We start from the raw sequence: 26,021 nt of genomic DNA, 5'->3' as shown, positions 1-26,021 counted from the left end.
ATACTGTAAGAGGTTGATTTGATTAATGGTGTGTGAGGGGATGTATGTGCATATGTTCAAACAGAAGGGACAATAGAGAGAGGTTGTAGTCATAAACTTGGCCAACAGGATCTGAAGTGAAACATATCCAGTGAACAGAAAGTAGAATGATACAGACAGTCAGAATCAGGTTGGCAAGCAAAGGTGGGTAAGCCACGCCCTTGGGATGTAAGGTTTGTAAATCAAAGGAAGACCAGAGGTCAGAGTCGTGAGCAACGCACGTTCAGGTGCCCAGGCTCATGCCCGTTGACTTCAGTTACCATGACTTCCTGAGTGTCTGCCTCAGTTACTGCTGGATCCCAACCAGCCCATTAACCCCTTCTCATCCCGGTAACCTATTTGTGAGGTCTGGAGTGCCCTACGCCACCACCAGTGAGCACATTTTATTTTGCAGCTGAGACCCTAAGCCCATTCATTATTATAAACACCCTGGAGCCTGCTCGGGTTTCCCCTGCTTTTATGTAATCCTCTCCATAGCAGTGAATAATAGCCAATGAAAGAGGTGGCATCATTCTTTCCTGTAGCTTACAGGGCCCTTCTGTCATTGAATGCTCGGCATCAGGCAGCTGGGACAGAGCGCCACCTACCTGCCATCTTGTCGTCTGTGGAGAGCCGCCGGCAATCAAAGATGCTGTCATCACTGGGAGCAACTTCACTTTTGGGAACACTGTCACTTACACTTGCAAAGAAGGGTGAGTAACCCTATGAGGGAAAGAAACATTGGGAGCCTCGAGGGAGCGGACGCACCCCCAACTGTGGAGATGGGCTCCATTGGACACTAAATTAAATTTCTTGGCAGCCAAAGCCACAGAGAGTTTTATGCTCTTGTTTTTCCTGACAGCAGAAAGGGAGCATATTCTCCTGTGGGAACAGTGTTTTCCTGGAATTAGAGTAATTTATCAAATTAGGCCTTGAATAATGGATATTGGGCAGTGCAGTGGAAAATATCTTTATACCTTTCTTAGAGATGAGAAAAACACATTTAAATAGGCAGTTGCATATTTATCTTCTGCAAACCTGAAGGCAAGACTTTAAGTCACAACAGAAAAGTGACATGTCCACAGGGACAAAAAATAATAAAGTTCAGGTTTTTATATTTTTAATGATCTTGTTTTATTCAGAGATAAATTTTGAAAAACGAGGAAGCAGGTTACAAAGAGCTTTCACACTCACTGTTTCATATGATCCTCCAAAAACTGTGGAAGTGCAGAGAAAGGGGGGGCTCACTCTGGGAGGGTGGTCTGCTTAAGATCTCAGGCAGGCAACAAGCAAGTGAAGGAGAATCCCGGCTCCTCTGACATGCATTTCATTGCTTGCTTCCCCCCTTACTTCTTCAAGAAATATTTTCACCATTAATAGTGCTTTCACGCTCCAGATTTACAGCAGGTGTTTTTCACACAGTTGGAAGCAGCAACAGCAGAAGAGTTGCTGCTTTCTGGATTTGCATCTCAGCTCTGTCATTCACTGTGTGGCTTTGGGGAAAAGCTCTGGGCTTCAATTGCCCTACATAAAAATAATCTCATTAAAGTCTCACACTTCTTATGGATACTGTGAGGAATAAAATGGTATCATGCCTAGCCTAAGCAGAAAAAACAAAAAACAAAAAAGGGTCACCTGGATGGTTCAGCTGGTTAGGCATCCGACGTGGGCTCAGGTCATGATCTGTCTGTGGGTTCGAGCCCCATGTCAGGCTCTGTGCTGACAGCTCAGAACCTGGAGCCTGCTTCAGATTCTGTGTCTGCCTCTCTCTGCCCTTCCCCTGCTCACACTCTGTCTCTCTCAAAATAAAAAATAAACATTAAAAAATTTTCAATTAAAAGAAAAAAAGAAAAAAAAACTTAATTCAACAAACCTTGCCATTATTATGACTGGAGCACAAATGACAGTGAAGTTTCTATTCTACCATAGAAGCTGAAGTTCATTTCACCTGGGTTGAAGACAGTCCCGAGAATACAGGACTGCCAGCAGGTGGCGACAATTTTTTTTTTTGCAAAAAGCTCCTGAGAGTCAAACACTTGAATAGCCGATTGAGATCCCAAACCTGGACACCTTCTTAAGTAAAAAATATATTTTCTTTTTTTCTTTTCTTTTTTTTTTTCAATATATGAAATTTATTGTCAAATTTGTTTCCATACAACACCCAGTGCTCATCCCAAAAGGTGCCCTCCTCAATACCCATCACCCACCCTCCCCTCCCTCCCATCCCCCATCAACCCTCAGTTTGTTCTCAGTTTTTAACAGTCTCTTATGCTTTGGCTCTCTCCCACTCTAACCTCTTTTTTTTTTTTCCTTCCCCTCCCCCATGGGTTTCTGTTAAGTTTCTCAGGATCCACATAAGAGTGAAAACATATGGTATCTGTCTTTCTCTGTATGGCTTATTTCACTTAGCATCACACTCTCCAGTTCCATCCACGTTGCTACAAAGGGCCATATTTCGTTCTTTCTCATTGCCCTGTAGTACTCCATTGTGTATATAAACCACAATTTCTTTATCCATTCATCAGTTGATGGACATTTAGACTCTTTCCACAATTTGGCTATTGTTGAGAGTGCTGCTATGAACATTGGGGTACAAGTGCCCCTATGCGTCAGTACTCCTGTATCCCTTGGGTAAATTCCTAGCAGTGCTATTGCTGGGTCATAGGGTAGGTCTATTTTTAACTTTCTGAGGAACCTCCACACTGCTTTCCAGAGCGGCTGCACCAATTTGCATTCCCACCAACAGTGCAAGAGGGTTCCCGTTTCTCCACATCCTCGCCAGCATCTATAGTCTCCTGATTTGTTCATTTTGGCCACTCTGACTGGCGTGAGGTGATATCTGAGTGTGGTTTTGATTTGTATTTCCCTGATGAGGAGCGACGTTGAGCATCTTTTCATGTGCCTGTTGGCCATCCGGATGTCTTCTTTAGAGAAGTGTCTATTCATGTTTTCTGCCCATTTCTTCACTGGGTTATTTGTTTTTCGGGTGTGGAGTTTGGTGAGCTCTTTATAGATTTTGGATACTAGCCCTTTGTCTGATATGTCATTTGCAAATATCTTTTCCCATTCCGTTGGTTGCCTTTTAGTTTTGTTGGTGGTTTCCTTTGCTGTGCAGAAGCTTTTTATCTTCAAAAAATATATTTTAAAAAATTACCCAAAAATAGGGATGCCTGGGTGGCTCACTCAGTTAAGCGCCAGACTTTAGCTCAGGTCATGATCTCACAGTTCGTGGGTTTGAGCCCTACATTGGGCTCTGTGCTGACAGCTCAGAGCCTGGAGACTGCTTTGAATTCTGCCTCTCTCTCTCTGTCTCTCTCTGTCTCTCTTTCTCTCTCTCTGCCCCTCCTCCATTCACGCTCTGTCTCTGTCTCTCTAAAAAATAATAAATAAACATCAAAAAAAATTTAATTACCCAAAGGTAAATGGTAGTAATTACTGTATTTCTTCCCAGAATTTTGTCTACAAATATTTTTACATATTAAAGATCACTCTATAGATGCAAATTAACATTTTTCTTCTTTTCTTTACGAATAATTCACCTAAAATATGTCACAAGAGTTCTGAGTCTGCCTAATGTTAAGTCTATATATTATACAAAAGGATTTTATTAAAAGTACTCTAGGCAGTAATAAAAATTACAACAAATCCACACATTCATAGAGGGTTTACATTCCTCAGAGGACTTTCACATGAATTATCTCATGTGCCCCCTTCTACAACAATGAAAGTTTGGCAGAATAAATAGTATTCCAGCTTTATAGTTAAAACATGAAGGTATTGGGCCACATTATCTTACATATTCCTCCTGGTTTAGGCAAGTGGACGCTCTGTGGGAGATTTCATCCCATTGAAAAGATGGAAACCGAATCTACCCACCTAAAGCACATAGCTGTTAGAAGGCCTGAGAACAGTTTTAAGAAAGTGCTTTAAACATGCATGAAGTGCGATGTGTAAAAATGGCTGTTTTATTTTCTCTGTCACCATTATTGCTGTATACAGTGATAACATTTTAATAATTTAGGGGGCAACTATCTTAAATAGTTAATCAAATTAATAGAAAGTACCCGCAGTCACAAATCACTGCCCATCTACATTTTGTTCTAAATGAAAAACATCAAAAACTATTAAGAGATAGCTTTCATTTTTTTTCTGAAAGCAAAAGTTTAGGCGAGAGGAAGAACATTGATGCCCCTTTGCATACCCTCCCTCCTCTTTGGGATGCTACAGGGAGGGCCAGATAGAAAGAAAGCCTTTGTACTCCTCTTTTGTCTGGCCAAATGGCCAATGAGACATTTGAAATATACAGAAAACCACAAAAAGTCATTAATCTGTATTTAAAGTTACTGGGCATCCATTCTTGAGAGACAAGTACATATTAATTTTTTTGCCATAGTTATAATAGCTTTCTTTTCATGAAAGAAATACAGTATGAAGTAAAAATAATACAGTAAAGTACCTCAAATGTAACGAGAAGCCGTCCTCATCACTTTCCCATTCTCCCCGAAGTAACAAATGTTCATTTTCCCCTTATTCCATATGTATGTCTCCATAAACAATGTTCTATTGATTTATGTCTTTCAATTTCTGAATATGACTCTTAGTACTCTTAAGTGTCTTTTTGAAGCTTGAGTTTTGCTTACCACGTGTTTTACACTCTTCTCTATTGATACGTGTAAATTAACAGAATTCATCTTGACTACTATAAGGTATTCCCTTGGAAGAATGAACTATCTGTAGGTCACCCATTTCTCTACTGGTAGAAGGTTAATTTGTTTCCACTTTATTTGCTGATGTAACCATTCTGAAGTAAATATCAGATGCACCTGTTTCTTGGTACATATGAGTGAGACTGTTTGTGGCTCAGACACCAAGAATTAGTGTTGTGTCATGAAATATGCATATTTTAAACCTTAGGAGATATTATTTGATATCTATCAGTTGTTTACTTTATATTTGTGTGTGTGTGTGTGTGTGTGTGTGTGTGTGTGTGTGTGTGTGTGTGTGTTTGTCAAATTTAAGGAATCATCCCCACCCTGAGGTCATACTGAATATCTTTGCCTTTCTTCTGAACAACTCAAAGATCTTGGAAAGCATGAATAACTTCTGACGCCCCTCTCATCTTAAACGTCCCATCACTATATTTTATTTCCCTTTTTTTACAACTTTCCAAGTTAGTAATTTTTTAATATAGTCAGCGCTTATTTAGGTTTACTCACATTTATTAATCTCTTCATCACCATTGCTCTTTGCATCCCATTCCTTAATTCTGGGTTTAATATTTCCACTTCCTAAAGTATATCCTTTATGTTTTTTTTTTTTTCACCAAACGTATGTTCTACAATCTTTGTCTAAAAATAATAGTACTTTACCTTTGCTCTTGAATTACAGTTTAGCTGGGTATACGAGTCTACACTAATAGTTTTCTTCCTAAGACATTTTTGAAAATATTATTCCATTGCCTTATGGCTGCTAATGTTGCTATTGAGGATTCCATCATCAGTCTGCTTGGGGTTCTTAACCAGAGGCAGTGTTGCCCACCAGGAACATTTGGCAACGTCTGGAGACTTTTTTTGGTTGTCACAGTTGAGGGGAAGGTGCTCCTAGCTCTCATGGATAGAGTCTAGGGATGCTGCTAAACAGCCTATAATGCATAGACCAGCAGCCCACAACCCAGAAGTGTCCAGCCCAAAATGTCAGTAGTGCGGAGATCGAGAAATTCTGAATGAATTGTTGTTCCACTATAAGTAATATCTTTCCCCTTTGGCTTTTTTATTTTTAATATGTCTTTGTTGTTTTAGTATTTCCTTATGATATGACTAAAAATGTGTTATATTGTCATTCATCTTGTTCAGGACTCATTGTACTTCTTACCTCTGAAAATTCACATCTTTCACCAATTTTGGAATATTCTCAGCTATCTTAACTTCAAATATTCCCTCCTCTTCACTTTCGCTTTGCTCTGTTTCTTTAAGCCTTATGTATTGGACCTTTCCTTTCTCTCTCCGTGTTTATTAGTCTGTCACATTTTCCATCTGTTTATAAACTTGGGCTGCAATTTGGGTAATTTTCTCACATATATCATCTAGTTTACAGTTTCTACTATCTGTAATCTGCTTTTAAATGAGTCCATCAATTTTTTTAAAAATGTACTTTATATATTCTTGCTTCTAGAATTTATATTTGTTTATTTTTCAAATATTTCTTTTTGAATAACTTTTTAATATCTTTTCTTTTTAAATATCTTTTCCTTTTTTGAAAGGATTTTGTGTCTTTTTTATTATTATTTCAACATACTTATTTCATATAATTTTTTAATGTTAGAACTTTTTTTACTGTCTCAATTTGTTGGTACTCTAATCTCGCTGTTTGTTCTGCCTGCTGACTGATTCATGATGAAAAACATGATCATGTATGTTTTGTAATTTCATATTGTGTCCTTAGAGTAAGCAAAACTTGTTTTCTCCATGACAATCCCTTATGGTTTAAGTATGTGGATTATTTTTTCTATCAGGAACCCAGGGGATATCACCAGATAAGAACCCAATTTTACCTTAATTTACAAATTTGAAGGCTTTCCGTATAAAGTAAATAGTATAAATTCTAACATCAAATCCACGTGAGATGAGACCCAGGGACTACTACCTTAGCAGGGACTTTTTCTTTACCCACCCAGGGCCCCAACAAATACAGAGATCTCACTTTTCCTCTCACTGGGCCTCTAGGTGGAATTTTTCTAGTGAATGTCCTTTCAATGAATGTCCTTGTAGGACAAAGATCCATGTCCGATACTTGGCTGCTCCCCTGTTTCAACTCCAAAGTTATATTTCCTACCACCTCTTCTTCCCTTCCCTGCCCAATCCATGGCAATTGCAGCATCCAGTCACAGGCTTACTTCTCTGTTAATTCCCTCCTTATTTCTGGCATGTGCATAATAACTTTTGTTATATTCCATCAAATATGGTAGAGGGAAGGTTTCAGACTGTGGCATGGCCAGAAGTAGAAGTTCTGTCTGTCCATTCCTTTTCTGTTTCTTCCCCCAAGGGATTGATTGGCATAGGCCAGCATGCACTGTGTCTTCCAGGATGACATCACTGTGTGCAAGTGATGGCTTTTGGGCGATGGGCCTGTTTGGCGGTCTCTTTCTGCTTCCCAAGATACTGTTGGCTCGATATGAGGATTAGAGCCTCTTTCTTTCTCCAGCTGCCTCAACTCCCACTGCCCTGCACACAGGGCACCCAGGCCTGCTTAGTGAGCCACCCAGGCCTGCTTAGTGAGTCCACATACACACATTCTTGCTTCAGTCTCAGCGTTGCTTCTTCTCATATTGACGTTGTCGTTTGTACAGACCTTTCCTTGAAATAAGGGGGAGTGAACCGCTCTCAACTCTAGATGGAAGAGCCGATACTTTAGGAGACAGGAGTGGTAAGATGAGTGTCAGGGAAAGAAAGAAGCAAGAAGTGGATTTCTGCCTCCTGCCCTAAAATTGGTCTTTAAAATTCACCTTTTATCAAAATACTGGGCTGGAAGTGTTCAGTTGTCTGCCCAAGTTAATAAAATGGTAACTTGTCTCTCATTTTCCTTTTCATCCTTATGTGTCTGTTCTTTTGATAAGAAGCTCAGAGGGAAAGAAGAGTCATTGATATCCTAAAATCCTAATAGAATGTTTCCCTTTGGCTCGTCTTTAATTATATAGATTTTTAAATTCAATTACTGAATATACTAAGATAAAAATTTTGATCATTTTTAATTGAAAACAGAATTAACTGCTGATGGAAATTTATACTTTCTATCGTTCTTATTAAATTGCGGCTCTTTACATATCTAGTATGCTGCTATTTTAAGGCTCTTTTAAGGTTCTTCTTTTAAAAAGAGAAGAGCTAATAATCCACTGGGGAGGTCTCTCATAAAGCTTCACACATGCTCCCTTAGTAGGCTTCCACTCAGTGTGTGAATCAAATCACTGAAAATTGCATCTGAAGACTACTCTGCCCATTTTCAAAGAATTTTTCAACATTATTCCAGAAAGATGCTAATGAATTACAGCAAATGCATCCTGGAGTATTCCCTTCTATGACATCACTGTAATACCAGTGGGTCATTTTTCCTTGGAATTACAGAGTAAAACAATTTGTTATATAATACATAGGCCCTGATTTTTAAAAAAAAAATTTTTTTTTTCCAACGTTTTTTATTTATTTTTGGGACAGAGAGAGACAGAGCATGAACGGGGGAGGGGCAGAGAGAGAGGGAGACACAGAATCGGAAACAGGCTCCAGGCTCCGAGCCATCAGCCCAGAGCCTGACGCGGGGCTCGAACTCACGGACCGCGAGATCGTGACCTGGCTGAAGTCGGACGCTTAACCGACTGCGCCACCCAGGCGCCCCGTATAGGCCCTGATTTTTAAATGAGGGTCTGTAATAGTGTCCCCAATGTCTCTTGAATGAGAATACAATATGTCACAGAATATTAAATATTCCAGCACTTGAGATTTGTGCCAATTCCAATTTTCCTGCTTTGCTGGCCAAAATAGGGTGTGTGTCATCATCTGTACAAAACTGTTTGTTTTTTAAATGATTCTTTTAAACAAATGAGCAGGTGAAATGTTCCCCAGAAATCATAACACACCTTCAGACTCCAAACATAAGGAAGTAATGCAGCAGTCGGATCAGAGACCAATTATAATTCAATCTAGCCAATAGTTAACAACTCCTATTTTCTTTTGTCATTTGGAAAATATATCCTTCTTTAGCATCTTGAAAGACTACCTGACATATTTTGAAGATCATCTTTTTGTTTTTATTTTGTTTTCAAAGAGAGGGTGCGTGTGAGCAGTGGAGGGGCGGAGGGAGAGGGAGAGAGAATCTCAAGCAAGCTTCATGCTGTCAGCGCACAGCCCCATGCAGGGCTCAGTCTCACGACTGTGAGATCATGACTTCAGCTCAAATCAAGAGTCAGACACTTAACTGACTGAGCCACCCAGGTGCCCCGGAAGAGTTTGTTTTTTTTTTTTTTTTTAATAAACCTCAATCCCCATCTTTATTGAATATTTTATCTGGTCTCCAGTACTAGCTTTGGTTTCACTTCTTGAAACTACTCAGTATAAATTTTTCCACACCTTCGAGTATTCATAGCTTGGTCCTGAGGTTCTCCTGCAAAGGGATCATTAGAGCTAATGGGGAGGCTTCAGGAAAAGATCCCAGCCCTTCACACATCTCCTGACTGAGAAAGGATCCCTTACTCTGGTGCCGAGAGACAGACATTTCAGCCAACTCAGCCTCCAGTCTGCACTTGTTCCTCTTAAATGGATGTGATTACAAGCCTGTTCCTCTCAGAGTCACTCTCTGAGCCTATTTTGTAGGTCTGCAGTCCATTTTCAATCTTGGTACCCAAAGCCATAATGCACACTGACACGTGCAAATTAGAACATAACAGAGATAAAAATGCCAAATCGAGAGTCTGACACATACCTACAAAGATAAAAATTTATTTCATTTCTCTTCTCTTTCTAAATAAATGCGCTTCTAGAAATCAGTCATCCTTTAAAGATGTCACCATTGACTCATTCAACTTACATTCAGTGAAACACTAAAGACTCATATTGGCCGTCATCAAGCCGGCCATTTGTGCAGGTTTACTTTACTGTGTATGTGCAGGACCTTTGCCTCTTATCTTTGTTGAGTCTTATACTTGTAATTAGAAACATTAGTAGAACTGGACTATAAAAATCCTTATCCCCCACCCTACTGTTATGTGTTTCTTGGAAACTGATGGACCATAGGGACTGAGGACAGAGTTTGATGGCATTCACAAGATATGAAACTCCCAACTTGCTTATTTCTATGAATCAGTGCTCTTTGGGTCATCCAGGTAATACACCACTTCAGTATCTTTCTGCTCTAGCAACATTTTGTCTGCCAAAACCTGAGTATCCTTGGAAAAGACACTGTCAAAAACCATATCCTGTTCACTTGCACCTGCCACAACACACAAGATCCTAGTGATCCCCACTTCCTTCTTCAGGTGTTCATATGCCATTCCTAACTATTTGTAAGTTTCCAGAATGCCCCACCCATACCATACTCCTAGCCCTTTGTTCATGTTACTTTTCAGCCTTGAGTGACTCCTTTTCTGCTCGTCTTCTCTGATGATTCCTCTCAAAAGCCATTTCAATAGGGAAGGCTTTCCTCCTCTTTTCATTCTTCAGGTAGAATCAATCGTTTCTCCTTTAAGCAACTTCTCTAGGTGTGAAGGGGCCTACAGTACGCCAGGCAGTGGATGGGGTAAGGAATACAGGATGGACACTGATGCATAAAACAAGCAAATGCATTAGCTTTGCATTGTGTACTAAGGAAGTGACTCTAGCGCATAGCATGGTCCTTAAGAATTCTTTAATGGAGGACTAAATGCTGATTGAGAGTAATAAAGAAAAGCTAAGATCTTAGGTCAGAGAAAGAGATATTGTAGGTTCCAGGAAATTATGGGTAGTGTTGAAAATGCATTGTTTAAATTCATTTATTCATCATATATTTCTTTGGTGGTAATCTTCCACTACTTTACAGAAGAGCTTTGCTGTGATTTTTCGTTAGGGAGGAGTCGTTGGTGGAGACTTTCCTGAAGATCAGGGGTCAGAGGCCTTACAAAGTGCTGCCAAACTGCTACACACAATTTTTTGTATCCTTAAGAGGCTTCAAAGAATAAGGAAGGTTCTGGAGGCAGATGCTTCTGCCTCAGAGTAGCTGGTCCCATGAAATAAAGGAAGCATTTTATAGATGGCACGGTGGATCCTAATAAATCAGGGATGTTTCAGGTGACGTCTCAGGTGACGTCTGTGAACTTCCGCCAATCAACTGATGCTAGGAGCATCAAGGGACCCGTGAAAATAATGATGCACGGTTCAAAGTGCACAAAGGATGTAAATTGTGCTATGAAAATACAAAACTTCAGGAGCCTCTACAAATGGAATTTCTACTCAGAGCACATTCAACATAGAAACAGTGAAATCTGGGCACTCAAACCTGGGATAATGGATTTTTTAAAAACATTATGCCTTTACATATTGTCTTTGGATACTTTCCTGTATCCTTCTAGACAGAAGCCATCTGAAAACTTCCTAAGTTTGATTTCTAATAGAAAGAGCAGAGCTTATCGATCGCCATGAAATGTAGTAGACCCTGCGCTTAGTTGTTAGGGACGTCTATGAGTGTTTCCAGACCACTTCTGTCCACAGCATGATATGTGGCCATAAGCAAGGTGGATGCTCACATCTCTGCTGATGCTGTGCCTTTTTCTCCTTGATCCTTGTTTCCTACAGATTTCATGAATCTTGACAGCGAGGGCGAAGGGATTCAAAGCTCTCTATCATAGCAGATCCCTCATAAAACTAAAAGGGACCTCAGGGGAAATGTTTGCTAACTAATGACTTGAGAATCTCTGCTGAAGGGTGGGTCAAATAATTTGTACTAGTGACACTGCAATGCAGTTTCCACGGGACACCTGCAAATTGTGATCTGCCTCATTTTAAAAAGAAAAAGGAAGGGAAACAGAACAATGTCATGGAAAATGTATAAGTGTTAGAATCTAGTAAATCAAAGGCAGATTTTTAACTCTGCTGCTTGCGGCTGTGTGACTCCAGACAGTTTCTTTCAACCTGTGGAACCACCATTAACTCATCTGTAAAATGAAGAAATTTGTATGTCTAAAAAGGATTATGTTAATTGCCAAATTATTTTAGTCCTTTTATCCTTCATTAGTAGCAAAATGACGGACTGATCAGGTGTTAGACGTTCCTTTATATTTTTTATTTATTTATTTTTGAGGCGGGGGTGTACAGAAGGAGAGGGAGAAAGAGAATCCCAAGCAGGCTCTGCACTTTCAGTGCAGAGCCTGATGTGGGGCTTGATCCCAGAAACTGTGAACTCATGACCTGAGCTGAAATCAGGAGTCGGACACTCAACTGACTGAGCCACCCAGGTGCCCCAGACATTCCTTTAAAACTCTGTATCTTTCTCTTCAAAAGAAAGAATCAAGATCAGGACGACTCCAGGGGTGCCTGTGTGGCTCAGTTGGTTAAGGGTCTGACTTGAGCTCAGGTCATGATCTCACAGGCTCTGTGCTGACGGCTCGGAGCCTGGAACCTGCTTTAGATTCTGTGTCTCCCTCTCTCTCTGCCCCCTCCCCCACTCATGCTCTCTCTTTCTCTGTCTCTCAAAAATGAATAAACATTAAGAAAATTTTTTAAAAAATAAGGATGACTCCATTATAATTATTCTAATACTGTGTATCATGATACTGTGTTCCACTTTGTTGAGAGAGCCCTTGAGAATAATTTAAGGTTTTGCAAATCATTAATCTGTCATCATCTATGGGAAAATATGTTAAAGGCAGAAAGAAAGACTGAGAGTTATTAAGCAAAGTTGATTCATACTGGTTGAATAGCAGAGCCGTATGTGGAACACAGCTCCAAACGCTAACGCTTGGTTGGTTGAGGGTTTAGGAAACATTGCGGACTGAAATTATAATTGCTGCTTTAAATATCATTGAATATGAGTAAATGCATGAATTATGTGTGGGCCACATATGGTTCATTAGAGTTTTTGTTTCAAAGACTAGTGATAAAATCGACCAACTAAAACCATATGTAGACAGATGATGTTCTAAATTTAAACTGAGTTATTCTTATTTTTAAAGAAATGTGCAACAATTTTTAGAGTTTTTTAAATAGCCAAAATTGTAAGTCCACTTCCCTTACTTAAACAAGCATTAATATTAATATGAAGATATATTTCTATATCTTAAAGGAGCATCATTTGATCAGTAAGCTCAATATTCAAGCAGTAAATATTATTTTTTGTCTTTCCAAGTTTTTATTTAAATTCCAGTTAGTTAACATACATAATGTGTAAGTTTAGTTTCAGGTGTAGAATTTAGTGATTTGACATTTAATGTACAACACCCAGTGCTTATCACAACAAGTGCCCTCCTTAATCCCCATCACCTATTTCATCCATCCCCCTGCTCACCTACCCTCTGGTAACCAGCAGTTTGTGCTCTATAGTTAAAAGTCTTGTCTCTTGGTTTTCCTCTCTTTTTTTCTCCCCATGTTCATTTGTTTAGTTTCTTAAATTCCATGTATGAGTGAAATCATATGGTATTTGTTTTTCTCTGACTTATTTCACTTAACAGAATACACTCTATTTCCATCCACGTCATTGCAAATGGTAAGATTTTATTTTTAAGGCTGAGTAATATTCCACCACACACACACACACACACACACACACACACACACACAGACACACACACCACATCATTTTATACATTGTATCCATTCATCAGTCAATGGACATTTGGGCTTTTTCCATAATTTGCCTATTGTTGATAATGCTGCTATAAATATCAGGGTGCATGTATCCCTTCGAATTAGTATTTTTGTACCCTTTAGGTAAATACCCAGTAGTGTGATTGCTCGATCATATGGTAGTTCTATTTTTAACTTTTTTTAAAGTTTATTTATTATGAGAGAGAGAGAGAGCATGAGCAGGGTAGGGGCACAGAGAGGGAGAGAGAGAATCCCAAGCAGGCTCTGCACTGTCAGTGCAAAACCCAATGCAGGGCTCAAACTCACAAACTGTGAGATCATGACCTGAGCTAAAATCACGAGTCGGACACTTAACAAACTGAGCCACCCAGGTGCCCCTATTTTTAACTTTTTTAGGAACCTCCATACCCTATCCCACAGTGACTTATACCAGTTTTCATTGCCACCAACAGTGTAAGAGGGTTTCTCTTTCTCTGCATCCTTGCCAACACCTGTTATTTCCTGTATTGTTAGTTTTAGCCATTCTCACAGGTGTCAGGTGATATATCATTGTGGTTTTGATTTGTATTCCCCTGATTTGTAATACCTGATTTTTGAGTATCTTTTCATGTGTCTGTTGGCCATCTGTATGTCTTCTTTGGAGAAATGTCTGTTCATGTCTTCTGCTCATTTTTAATTGGATTATTTGCTTTTGGGTGTTGAGTTATATAAGTTCTTTATATATTTTGGATACTAATCCTATATTGGGTATGTCATTTGCAAATATCGTCTCTTATTCCGTAGGTTGCATTTTGGTTTTGTTGACTGTTTCCTTCACTATGCAGAAGCTTTTATTTTGATGTAGTCCCAATAATTTATTTTTGCTTTTGTTTCTCTTGCCTGAGAGGACCTGTATAGAAAGGTGTTACTACAGCTGATGTCAAAGAGACTACTGCTTATGTTTTCTTCTGGAAATTTTATGGTTCAGGTTGCACACTTAGGTATTTAGTCCATTTTGAATGTATTTTTGTGTATGGTGCAAGAAAGTGGTCCAGTTTCATTCTTTTGCATATGGCCATCCAGTTTTCCCAAAGCCATCTGTGGAAGAGATTTTTTTTTTCCATTGGACATTCTTTCCTACTTTGTCGAAGATTAATTGGCTATATAATTGTGGGTTTGTTTCTAGATTTTTTTGTTCTGTTCCATTGATCTATGTGTCTGTTTTTGAGCCAGTGCCATACTGTTTTGATTACTACAGCTTTGTAATATAACTTGAGGCCTGGAATTGCGATGCCTTCAGCTTTGCTTTGCTTTTTCAAGATTGCTTTGGCTATTCAGGGTCTTTTGTGGTTCCATACACATTTTAAGATTATTGGTTCTAGGTCTGTGAAGAATGCTGGTGGTATTTTGATAGAGGTTGCATTAAATGTGCAGATTGCTTAGAGTAATATAGACATTTTAACAATATTTATTCTTCCAGTCCATGAACATGGAATGTTTTTCCATTTCTTTGTGTTCTCTTCAATTTCTTTCGTTAGTGTTCTATAGTTTTCAGAGTACAGATATTTTACCTCTTTGGTTAGGATTATTCCTAGGTATCTTGTGGGTTTTGGTATGTTTGTAAATAGGATTAATTCCTTGATTTCTCTTTCTGCTGCTTCATTATTGATGTATAGAAATGCAACAGATTTCTGTACATTGATTTTGTATCCTGCAACTTTTAATGAATTCATGTATCAGTTCTAGCAATTTTTTGGTGAAGTTTTTGGGTTTTCTATATAGACTATCATGTCATTTGCAAACCGTGACTGTTTGACTTATGCCTTGCCAATTTGGTTGCCTTTTATTTCTTTGTATTGTCTGATTGCTGTGACTAGAACGTCCTGTAATATGTTAAATATCAGTGGTGAGAGTGGACATCCCTGCCTTGTTCCTGACTGTAGAGGAAAAGCTCTCGGTTTTTCCCCATTGAGGATGATATTAGCTGTAAGTTTTTCATATATGGCCTTTATTATGTTGAGGTATGCTCCCTGTAACCTTACTTTGTTGAAGGTTTTTGTCATGAATGGACATTGTACTTTGTCAAATGCTTTTTCTACATCTATTGAAAGGATCATATGGTTCTTATCCTTTCTTTTGTTAATGTGCTGTATCTTGTCGATTGGTTTGCAAATACTGAATCACCCTTGCCACCCAGGAATAAATCCCAAGTGATCCTGGAGAATGATTCTTTCAATGTATTGTTGGATTCAATGTGGTAGTTTTTTATTGAGAATTTTTACATCCATGTTCATCAGGGATGTTGTTGTGTGTTTCTCTTTCTTAGTGGAATTTTTCTTAGTGGAGTTTTTATTGGTGTCAGGGTAATGCTGGCCTCATAGCATGAATGTGGAAGTTTTCCCTCTTCTATATTTCAGAGTAGTTTGAGAATAGAATTAACTCTTGATAGAATGCATCTGTGAAGCCATCTGGTCCTGGACTTTTGTTCACTGGGAGATTTTTGACTCCTGATTTAGCTTCTTTACTGGTGATTGGTCTGTTCAAGTTTTCTATTTCTTCCTGTTTCAGTTTTGGTAGTTTATAAGTTTGTAGGATTTGTAGGATTGTAGTTTATCCATTTCTCCCAGGTTGTCAGATTTGTTGGCATATCGTTTCTCATAACATTCTCTTATAATTGTATTTATGTGGTATTGGTTGTTATTTCTCCTCTCTCGTTTGTGAGTTTATTTGAGTCCTTTCTCTATTTTCTTTTTGATAAGTCTGGCTAGAAGCTTACCAATTTTGTTGATTTTTTTTTTCACAGAATCAGCTCCTGGTTTCATTGATCTGTTCTATTGCTTTTTTAGTTTCTATATCATTTATCTCTGCTCTCATCTTTATTATTTCCTTTCTTCTACTGGTTTTAGGTTTTGTTTGTTGTTCTTTTTCTAGTCCTTTTGGTGTATGTTTGGGTTGTTTATGCGAGATTTTTCTTGCTTTCTTGGGGTAGGCCTGTATTACTATAAAGTTCCCTCTTAGTACCACTTTTGATGCATCCAAAGATTTTGAACTGATGTTTTTTCATTTCCTTTGGTTTTCCTATATTTTTTTTATTTCTTCTTTTATTTCCTGGTTCACCAATTCATTATTTAGTAGCATGTTATTTAACCTCTGTGTATTTGTGGTCTTTCCAGATCTTTTTCTTGTGGTAGATTTCTATTTTTATGGTGTTGTGGTCAGAGAAGATGCATGACATGACTTCAGTCTTTTTGAATTTATTGAGGCTTGTTTTGTGGCCTATATGTGACCTGTTCTGGAAAACGTTCCATGTGCACTCAAAAAGAATGTGTATTCTGTTGTTTTAGGATGGAATGTTCTGAATATATGTTAAATCCATCTGTTCCCGTGTGTCATTCAAAGCCATTATTTCCTTGTTGATTTTCTGTCTAGATCTGCCCATTGATGTAGGTGGAATGTTAAAGTCCTCTACTATTATTGTATTACTGTCAATTAGTTCCTTTATGTTTGTCATTAACTGTTTTATGTATTTGGGTGCTTTCATATTGGAGGCATAAATATTTACAGTTGTTAGATCTTCTTGTTGGATAGTCCTCTTTATTATGATAAAGTGCCCTTCTTCATCTATTGTTACAGGTTTTGGTTTAAAATCTAGTTTTTCTAATACAAGTGTTGCCACTCCAGCTTTCTTTTGATGCCTGTTTGCGTGATAAACAATAAATGTTTCTCCATCCCCTCACTTTCAATCTGCAGGTGTCTTTACGTCTAAAATGAGTCTCTTGTATGCTGCATATAGATGGGTCTTGTTTTTTAATCCATTCTTACACTCTGTGTCTCTTGATTGGAACATTTAATCCATTTGCATTCAGAATAATTATTAGAATGTATTTAATGCCATGTTATTATTTGTTGTTGTTTCTGGAGATTTTCTCTGTTCCTTTCTTGTCTTTGTCACTTTTGGTCTTTCCTTTCCACTCAAAGAGTTCTCTTCAATATTTCTTGCAGGGCTGGTTTAGTGGTCACGAACCCCTTTAGTTTTTGTTTGTCTGGGAAACGTTTCATCTCTCCTTCTGTTCTGAATGATACCCTTGCTAGGTAGAGTATTGTTGGCTGCAGGTTTTCCCCATTCAGCACACTGATTATATCATGCCACTCCTTTCTGGCTTGCCAAGTTTCTGTTGAGAATCTCCAGCAAGCCTTGTGGTTCTTCCCTTGTAAGTGAGGGACATCTTTTGTCTTGCTGCTTTTCCAGATTTTCCAAATTTAATTATATGCATTGGTGTTGGCCTGCCTTTTGTTGATTTTGGTGGGAGTTCTCTGTGCCTCCTAGATCTGGATATCTGCTTCCTTCCCCAGATTAGGGAGGTGTTCAGCTATTATTTCCTGAAATAAATTTTCCGTCCCCTTTTCTCTCTTCTTCTTCTTCTGGGACTCTTATGAATGTTATTACATTTGATGGATTCACTGAGTTCCCCGAGTCTATTCTCATGTTCTATAATTCTTTCCCTCTTTTGTTCAGCTTCCTTATTTTCCATTATTTTATCTTCTAGGTCACTTATTTGTACCTCTGCTTCTTCCAGCCTTGCGTTCACTACATCCTGTCTATTTCCAATCTCAGTTACTGCATTTTTCATTTCTGACTGCTTATTTTTTAGTTCCTTAATCTCTGTGGAGGGCCTCCCTAAAGTCTTCCATTCTTTTCTCAATCCCAGCAAGTATCCTTATGATTGTCGCTTTAAATTCTCCATCAGGCACATTGCTTATATCTGTTTCAATAAGATCTCTCTGGCCATGACCTTATTACGTTGTTTCCTTTGGGATGAATTCCTCTGTCTTGGCATTTTGTCTGGCTCTGTCTTCTTCTCTGTGTTGGAAAAACCTGTTACGTTTCCTGCTTCTGAGAGGAACAGCTTTGTGAAGAAGAGGTCATATGGTGTCCAGGGCCTGGGGCTTCCGGGGGTGTCTGGTGCGTGCTGAGTATACTCTGCTGCTATGTTTTAGCTGCTCTGTCCTTTAGGCCAGTCATCTGCTGAGACTCTCCTTGCCTGCTGTGGGCAGTGTTTGGTCCTTGGCCAGAGTATAGTGAGCCTTAAGTAGATGTGCTCTGCTCTGCTTTTTCAGTAAGACCTGATGCTACCTCCACTAGAGCTGAAGCCTTGCAGAACTTTCTGGTCAGAAGACATGATGTGGGCAGGGGTTTGTGCTGGTCTGAAAGGGAAAGGAGCCCGCTGCATCGGTGCTGGGGCAGACTTGCCCAAGAAGGGTGGTAGCAGCAGAGCTCAGGGCTGTGGGACCTGGTGTAAGAAGGTCAGGCAGCCAGCGTCGGTGCTGTGCTGTTTACTGCTAGTGGCTCTGCATTCATGCTGTGGGGCAAGGGGGAGAAATGCCGGCTGTTTTGTCCCTGCAGAGGTAACTCTGTGAATGCCACCTCCCACGGATGCTGTCCAAGAAGAGCAAACAGTCTCCTCGTGTGGCTTAGGTGTTCTTCAGATCGCGCCATCTGCCCCTGGGCCGCTTGCCTGCCTTCTCTCCAGGAGCAGGGCAGCGTCCTCAGGTCTCTACACCAGCCACGCCTGCTGATCTTTAAAACTCCAGTCTTCAAGCCCTGCTGGTTGCAAAAACTCACGAAAATCAGCCCCTCTCATTTTCCCAGCCAATCGCTTTGGGGAAGCACTCTCTGTGTGCATTTCCCTGAGGGCTTTCTCTGTCGCCTTTGTCCGCCACCAGGGCTTTTTCCCCTCTGCAGCACCTGTGATCCATTTCTCCCCCAAACCGTCTCTGCACTTTCTTGATGTGGCCTCTTCTCACCCTCTAGTTGTGCAGTTTGTTCTGTCCGTCCTCAGGCCGATTTCTTGGTTATTCAGAATGATTTGATAGCTGTCTAGTTGTGTTTGAGGGACGAGATGAGCCTAGGGTCCCCCTACTATGCCTCCATCTTAGCAAATACTATTTTAAAGAATAACAAATGAAAGCAAAATCATTGTTGGAACGATAAAAAAATAAAAACAGAATATACAAAGATGCAAATACCTTTTCTCAAATACTATGCTTAGTTATTGTTCCCTTCCTCCCAATCTCATAGCTATACCCTCGCTGGTCCTGACACCATTGAATGCCTGGCCAATGGCAAGTGGAATGGAAGTAACCAGCAGTGTTTGGCTGTCTCCTGCGATGAGCCCCCCAATGTGGAACACGCCTCTCCAGAGACTGCCCATCGGTTATTTGGAGACATTGCATTCTACTATTGCTCAGATGGTTACAGCCTGGCAGACAATTCCCAGCTCCTTTGCAATGCCCAGGGCAAGTGGGTTCCCCCAGAAGGTCAGGCCATGCCCCGTTGTATAGCTCATTTCTGTGAAAAACCTCCATCTGTTTCCTATAGCATCTTGGAATCTGTGAGCAAAGCAAAATTTGCAGCAGGGTCAGTTGTGAGCTTTAAATGCACAGAAGGTTTTGTACTGAACACCTCAGCAAAGATTGAATGTTTGAGAGGCGGGCAGTGGAGCCCTTCCCCCATGTCCATCCGGTGCATCCCCGTGCGGTGTGGAGAGCCACCAAGCATCCTGAATGGCTATGCAAGTGGATCAAACTACAGTTTTGGAGCCATTGTGGCTTACAGCTGCAACAGAGGGTTCTACATCAAAGGGGAGAAGAAGAGCACCTGTGAAGCCACAGGACAGTGGAGTAGCCCCACACCCACATGCCACCCTGTGTCTTGCAGTGAACCACCTAAGGTTGAGAATGGCTTTCTGGAGGTAAGAGACTGATGAGTGAGTAGTTCGTGGCTTTTGTCACTGACAGCTAGTCCACTGCACCTAACCGGGGATTCGGAAGCAGGGCATTGAGCAAATTAACTGTTGAAAAACAGAAGTGGCTAACCCTATAGGTAGTGAGTATTGGCAAGAAGTTGATAGAGGTTAGGAATCCTTTTAATGTAGAGTTTCTACCTTCTGCTGGCGTAGAGACATTTGAAGTGCTTTGTAGCAACACCTTGGTCCTAACTATGAAGTTAGAGTAAACCAATTTTAATACAATATTGTTTTGCTTTGTAGAAGAAGTTATTCCAAGATGGATGTAGATTTTGTAGAAAACAAGGTCTAATGGAACCTGTAGACATCTGGTATCATTTCTAATTTTTAAACAGCAGATGGCGTGAACCACCCGTTCACTATAATGCAGCTTCTGCAAGTTTCTTTCAGTGGACCCAACGGTAGATTCACCAGGACAAAGAGCTCTCTCAGATCCACACATATCTTCCTTTCATATTAATATGTGCCTTCTCATGAAGTCCATCAAGAAAATGGTAATAAGAGGCACCTGGGTGGCTCAGTCAGTTGAGCATCCCACTCTTGGTCTCAGGTCTTGATCTCCTGGTAATTAATTCAAGCCCCATGTTGAGCTCTGCACTGGGCATGAAGCCTACTTAAACAAAAAAGAAAACAGTAATGAGGATCTATTTCCCCAAATCAAGGGCCATTTTAAAGAGACAATATTCTAATTAAACACTGCGTAAAAACCCACACATACATAATACCTTTTCTCCTTTATATTCTAAAACAACAGTAACAACCTTCTGTTTAACACCTTTGCTCAGCTGTATTAGCATTCCATTGGAAGAGGGTGTATATAAGATAAGGGAGCTTTCTTCATCTGTTTCTTTGACAAATATCTCTGGAGCTCCTACTAGGTGCCAGGTAAGCATCGGAAAGCTGGTATTTAACAACACAGCTTAGGCCTCTGATGGTATGGTGCTTATGTGCATGGGGGGTGGGTGCCCAAGAAATAAATCCACAAAACAAATAATTACGTCCACTAGAATGAGAAATTCACTATAGTGTGGAAGCTAGACATTACCATGATAATCCTTTTAAAGCTTTCATAACTAATTCATCTTTCGTACTGCCTGACAACGATCTGTTATTGGGGCACCTGGGTGGCTCAGTTAGTGAAGTGTCTGACTTTTGATCTGAGCTCAAGTCTCGATCTCAGGATTATGAGTTCAACCCTGTACTGGGCTCCACACTGGGTGTGAAGCCTACTTAAACATTTTTTAAGAAAGAAAGAAAGAAAGAGAGAGAGAGAGAGAGGGAGAGAGAGAGGGAGGGAGGCAGGGAGGAAGGAAGGAAGGGAAAGAAAGAAAGAAAAAGAAAGAGAGAGAAAGAAAGAAAGAAAGAAAAGGACTTGTTCTTATATTAAGCACTTATTTATTTAAATGTTGAGATCATGAGTATTAACTTTCTGTTTAAAAGATGAAGTATTACTTTTTTATTTCCCATCCTCAGAGCAGCAATTTTTTTGAAGTATGTTAAGAATGAACACAAAAAACTCTGATGGTACTGTTAGGAATATATCCACGAAACATATTTTGTTTGCTTCTTTTTTAACAACATTAACAAATAGAGGTATGTCTGTATGTGTATGTTTCCTTTTCTGTGATTAAAGCAACACACTCCAGCATTGCTTTGGTGAGCAAGATTTTTTTGAAGTAAGTAATTTATAATTTTTGGTAGTGCTCCATCAAATCATCAATTTTAAACGGTTGGTCTTTTACCAATTATGGGCTCAACCCTATGGTAAAAATTTCTGCAGTAGAGATTACCTAATTTGACCTATCCTTTTCGCTTATTAAAAATAGAGTGGACCTATTGAAAAAAAAAAAAACAGAAGTCTATATTTACTTATGCCTTGATTCATTTTAACATAGGTATTTTTAGTTTAATTTTTAAATTATTATTCACAGTATTTAGTCAACCATATGATTTGTTATGCAAACTGTGCTTAATTGTTTTCTCCCTGTTATACAGCATGCAACTGGCAGGATCTTTGAGAGTGAAGCAAGATACCGGTGTAATCCAGGCTACAAAGCAGTTGGAAGTCCTGTATTTGTTTGCCAAGCCAATCGCCACTGGTACAGTGAATCCCCTCTGTCATGCATCCCCCTCAACTGTGGAAAACCTCCCCCAATCCAGAATGGCTACATGAAAGGAGAAATTTTTGAAGTAGGGTCCAAGGTTCAGTTTTTCTGTAATGAGGGTTATGAGCTCATTGGTGATCATTCTTGGACATGCCTGAAATCTGGCAAATGGAATAAGAAGCCAAACCAGAAGTGTGTGCCTTCCAGGTGCCCAGAGCCACCCCTCTTGGAAAACCAGCTCGTCCTGAAGGAATTAGCTAGTGAAGTAGGAATGGTGACATTTTCTTGTAAAGAAGGACATGCCCTTCAGGGCCCCCCTGTCCTGAAATGCTTGCTATCACAACAATGGAATGATTCTTTTCCTGTTTGCAAGATGGTTCTTTGCCTCCCACCTCCCCTAATTCCCTTTGGTGTCCCCGCTCCCTCTTCCAGTCTTCATTTTGGAAGTACTATTGAGTATTCTTGCGTGGATGGATTTTTCCTAAGAGGGAATCCTACCACCTCCTGCCAAGCTGATGGTACCTGGAGTTCCCCACTGCCAGAATGTGTCCCAGTGGAATGTCCCCAACCTGAGGAAATTCTCAATGGCATCATCGATGTGCAAGGTCTTGCCTATCTCAGCACAGCTCTCTATACCTGCAAGCCAGGCTATGAGTTGGTGGGAAATACTACCACCCTTTGTGGAGAAAATGGTCACTGGCTCGGAGGAAAACCCACCTGTAAACCCATTGAGTGCCCAAAACCCAAGGAGATTTTGAATGGCAAATTCTCTTATACAGACCTACACTATGGGCAAAGCGTTATATATTCTTGTGACCGAGGCTTCAGGCTTCAAGGTCCCAAAGCCTTGACTTGTTTAGAGACAGGTGATTGGGATGTGGATGTCCCATCATGCAGTGCGATCCACTGTAATCCCCCACAAGCCATTGAAAATGGTTTTGTAGAGGGTGCAGATTATAGCTTCGGTGCCATGATCATCTACAGCTGCTTTCCTGGGTTCCATGTAGCTGGTCATGCCATGCAGACCTGTGAAGAGTCAGGATGGTCAGGCTCTATACCAACATGTGTAACCATAGACTGTGGTCTCCCTCCTCATATTGATTTTGGAGACTGTACTAAGGTCAAAGGTGGTCAAGGATATTTTGACCAAGAAGAGGACTTGATGGAAGTTCCATATCGGACTCCTCTCCCTCCTCATCACCTGGGAGCAGTGACTAAATCCTGGGAAAACACAAAGGGATCTCCTACTACACATTTAGCACACTTTCCACATGGCACCACGGTTTCATACACCTGTAATCCAGGATATGAACTTTTGGGGAACCCTATACTGATCTGCCAGGAAGATGGAACGTGGAATGGCAGTGCACCTTCCTGTATTTCAGTTGAATGTGACTTGCCTGTTGCTCCTGAAAATGGCTTTTTGCATTTTACAGAGACTACCATGGGCAGTGCTATACAGTATAGCTGCAAACCTGGGCACATTCTGGTGGGCTCTGACATAAGACTTTGTCTACAGAATAGAGAGTGGAGTGGTGCTTCCCCAACCTGTGAGGCCATTTCATGCAAAAAACCAAATCCAGTTATGAATGGCTCTGTCAAAGGAAGCAACTACACCTACCTGAGTGTGGTCTTCTATGAGTGTAATCCTGGGTATGTGTTGAATGGCAACGAGAGGAGAACATGCCAACAAAATAAAAATTGGGATGGGAATGAGCCGATCTGCATCCCTGTGGACTGTGGTTCACCTCCGGTCTCAGCCAATGGCCAGGTGAAAGGAGATGAATATACATTTCAAAAAGAGGTTGAGTACACTTGCAATGTAGGGTTCTTACTTGAGGGTGCCAGGAGTCGTGTTTGTCTTGCCGATGGAAATTGGAGTGGAACCACTCCCCTCTGTGTGCCTGTCAGATGTGCTACCCCACCGCAGTTGACAAATGGAGTGATGGATGGCTTGGACTATGGCTTTGGGAAGGAAGTGGTGTTCCACTGTCAGGAGGGCTACGTGTTGCATGGTGCTCCAAGACTCACCTGTCAGTCAGATGGCAACTGGGATACAGAGTTTCCTTTCTGTAAGCCAGTCAACTGTGGCCCTCCTGAAGATCTTCCCCATGGCTTTTCTAATGGCTTCTCCTTTTATCACGGGGGGCATATACAGTATCAGTGCTTTCCTGGTTATAAGCTCCATGGCAGTCCTTCAAGAAGGTGCCTTTCCAACGGCTCCTGGAGCGGCAGCCCACCTTCCTGCCTGCCTTGCAGGTGTTCCACACCAGTAATTCAAAATGGAGCTGTCAACGGGACAGATTTTGGCTGTGGAAAGGCAACCCAGATTCAGTGCTTCAAAGGCTTCAAGCTCCATGGAGCTTCTGAAATCACCTGTGAAGCCAATGGCCAGTGGAGCTCTGTCTTCCCACACTGTGAACACGCTTCTTGTGGTTCTCCCCCAACGATACCAAATGCATTCATCAGTGAGAGCGGCTCTTTGGAGGAAAATGCGATAACTTACAACTGCAGATCCGGGTATGTCATCCAAGGGAGTTCAGATCTGATTTGTACCGAGAAGGGGACATGGAGCCAGCCTTATCCAGTCTGTGAGCCCCTGTCCTGTGGACCCCCCCCATCTGTCGCCAATGCCATAGCGACTGGAGAGTCACACACCTATGAAAGTAAAGTGAGACTCAGGTAAGACCGTGGCTCTAGAATCTCCAAAGGGTGCAGGCTGGAGGGCGGTAAAATAAAAAGCACTCGGTCAAAAATTTAGCAAATTGGGAAAATACCACCTCTGGACTGCTCTCCCAAAGCTGAAGTTTTTAACCCCTTGGCCTTATTCTATTCATAATTATGTAGAAGTCCATTGTCTATAAAAACTAAACTCCATTTTCAGATTGTAGTTCCTAATACAAGTATCATGATTATCATATTCTGTTGATCTTCATGAAACAGTAAGATTCTCTAGCTAGCTTTCCTATCTCTTAAGTCACAAGGCTCTTTTTTCTTTTAAACATCATGCTGGTAAATTTCTTTATGATACCACTTTATGGTTATATCCATACATGCAAATATTGGACATATTAGGCAAAAGCTGAAGAATTCAGGTCAAAAAGCATATACCTTCACTGATCAATATAAATAGGGAGATATCGTAAGGAGCCTTCCAGACTTCACAATTTGAACAAACTAAGCATTTAATGCACAAATAGTGAGTTTTTCTGTAAAGTTCCCTATCTACAATGCATTCTTAAAAAGAAATGAGAGAATACAGAATAAATCTATAAATTATTTTTTTATTGGAATGAATGTCCCTCAATATATCAACCCTCTAAATCAACTTAGATTTGACTCACTTCTGTGAAGGAGTTATGGCTTATCTTTCACATATTGGCTTCTTAGATGTTAATAATTCAGTAACTGTTCTTGTGGGCATTTTAGCCTTCCTTCTCTCCTTCCTTTTCTCCTAATTGCGGTAAGAATAAACCCACAGGAGGATCCTCAATGACAAGAAAGCCAAAGAGTAGTATATCATGCACCAAGAGGAAAAACAACAATTATCCCTTGCTTTTGAAATATATTTTCAGCTTTCTCTTTGGATGTTGATGTGTGAGATACCTTGAGAAATCCCGATATCACCTCTTTCTCAAGACCTCCCTTGTTTGTTCTTCCTTGCTGTGTGTTGATGATGTTTCAGATCTTGTAGTAAACAGATTACAAGTTTGCAAAAGTGAGTCCTATCCAGCTTGGTGATTTGTGAAATTAAAAAAATATATATGTCCACCTAGTCAATGTTCATTAAATGG

The 26,021-nt window shown here is 40.3% G+C and overlaps 1 protein-coding gene across 1 annotated transcript in view; it reads left to right on the top strand.

The window, feature by feature from the left end:
- SVEP1 (sushi, von Willebrand factor type A, EGF and pentraxin domain containing 1) overlaps positions 1-26,021 on the top strand; it is a 200,297-nt gene that overhangs the window by 135,938 nt on the left and 38,338 nt on the right. The window contains exons 36-38 of the mRNA XM_042912469.1: positions 564-731; positions 19,396-20,068; positions 22,118-24,909. Coding sequence (XP_042768403.1) covers positions 564-731; positions 19,396-20,068; positions 22,118-24,909 — 3,633 coding nt within the window. The remainder of the gene's footprint in view (positions 1-563; positions 732-19,395; positions 20,069-22,117; positions 24,910-26,021) is intronic.

The sequence above is a fragment of the Panthera leo genome, chromosome D4, assembly GCF_018350215.1.
Source record: "Panthera leo isolate Ple1 chromosome D4, P.leo_Ple1_pat1.1, whole genome shotgun sequence".
NCBI classification, from domain to species: Eukaryota; Metazoa; Chordata; class Mammalia; order Carnivora; family Felidae; genus Panthera; species Panthera leo.
Note: the sequence above shows the minus strand (reverse complement) of the source record. Positions and strands in the feature narration are given on the sequence as shown.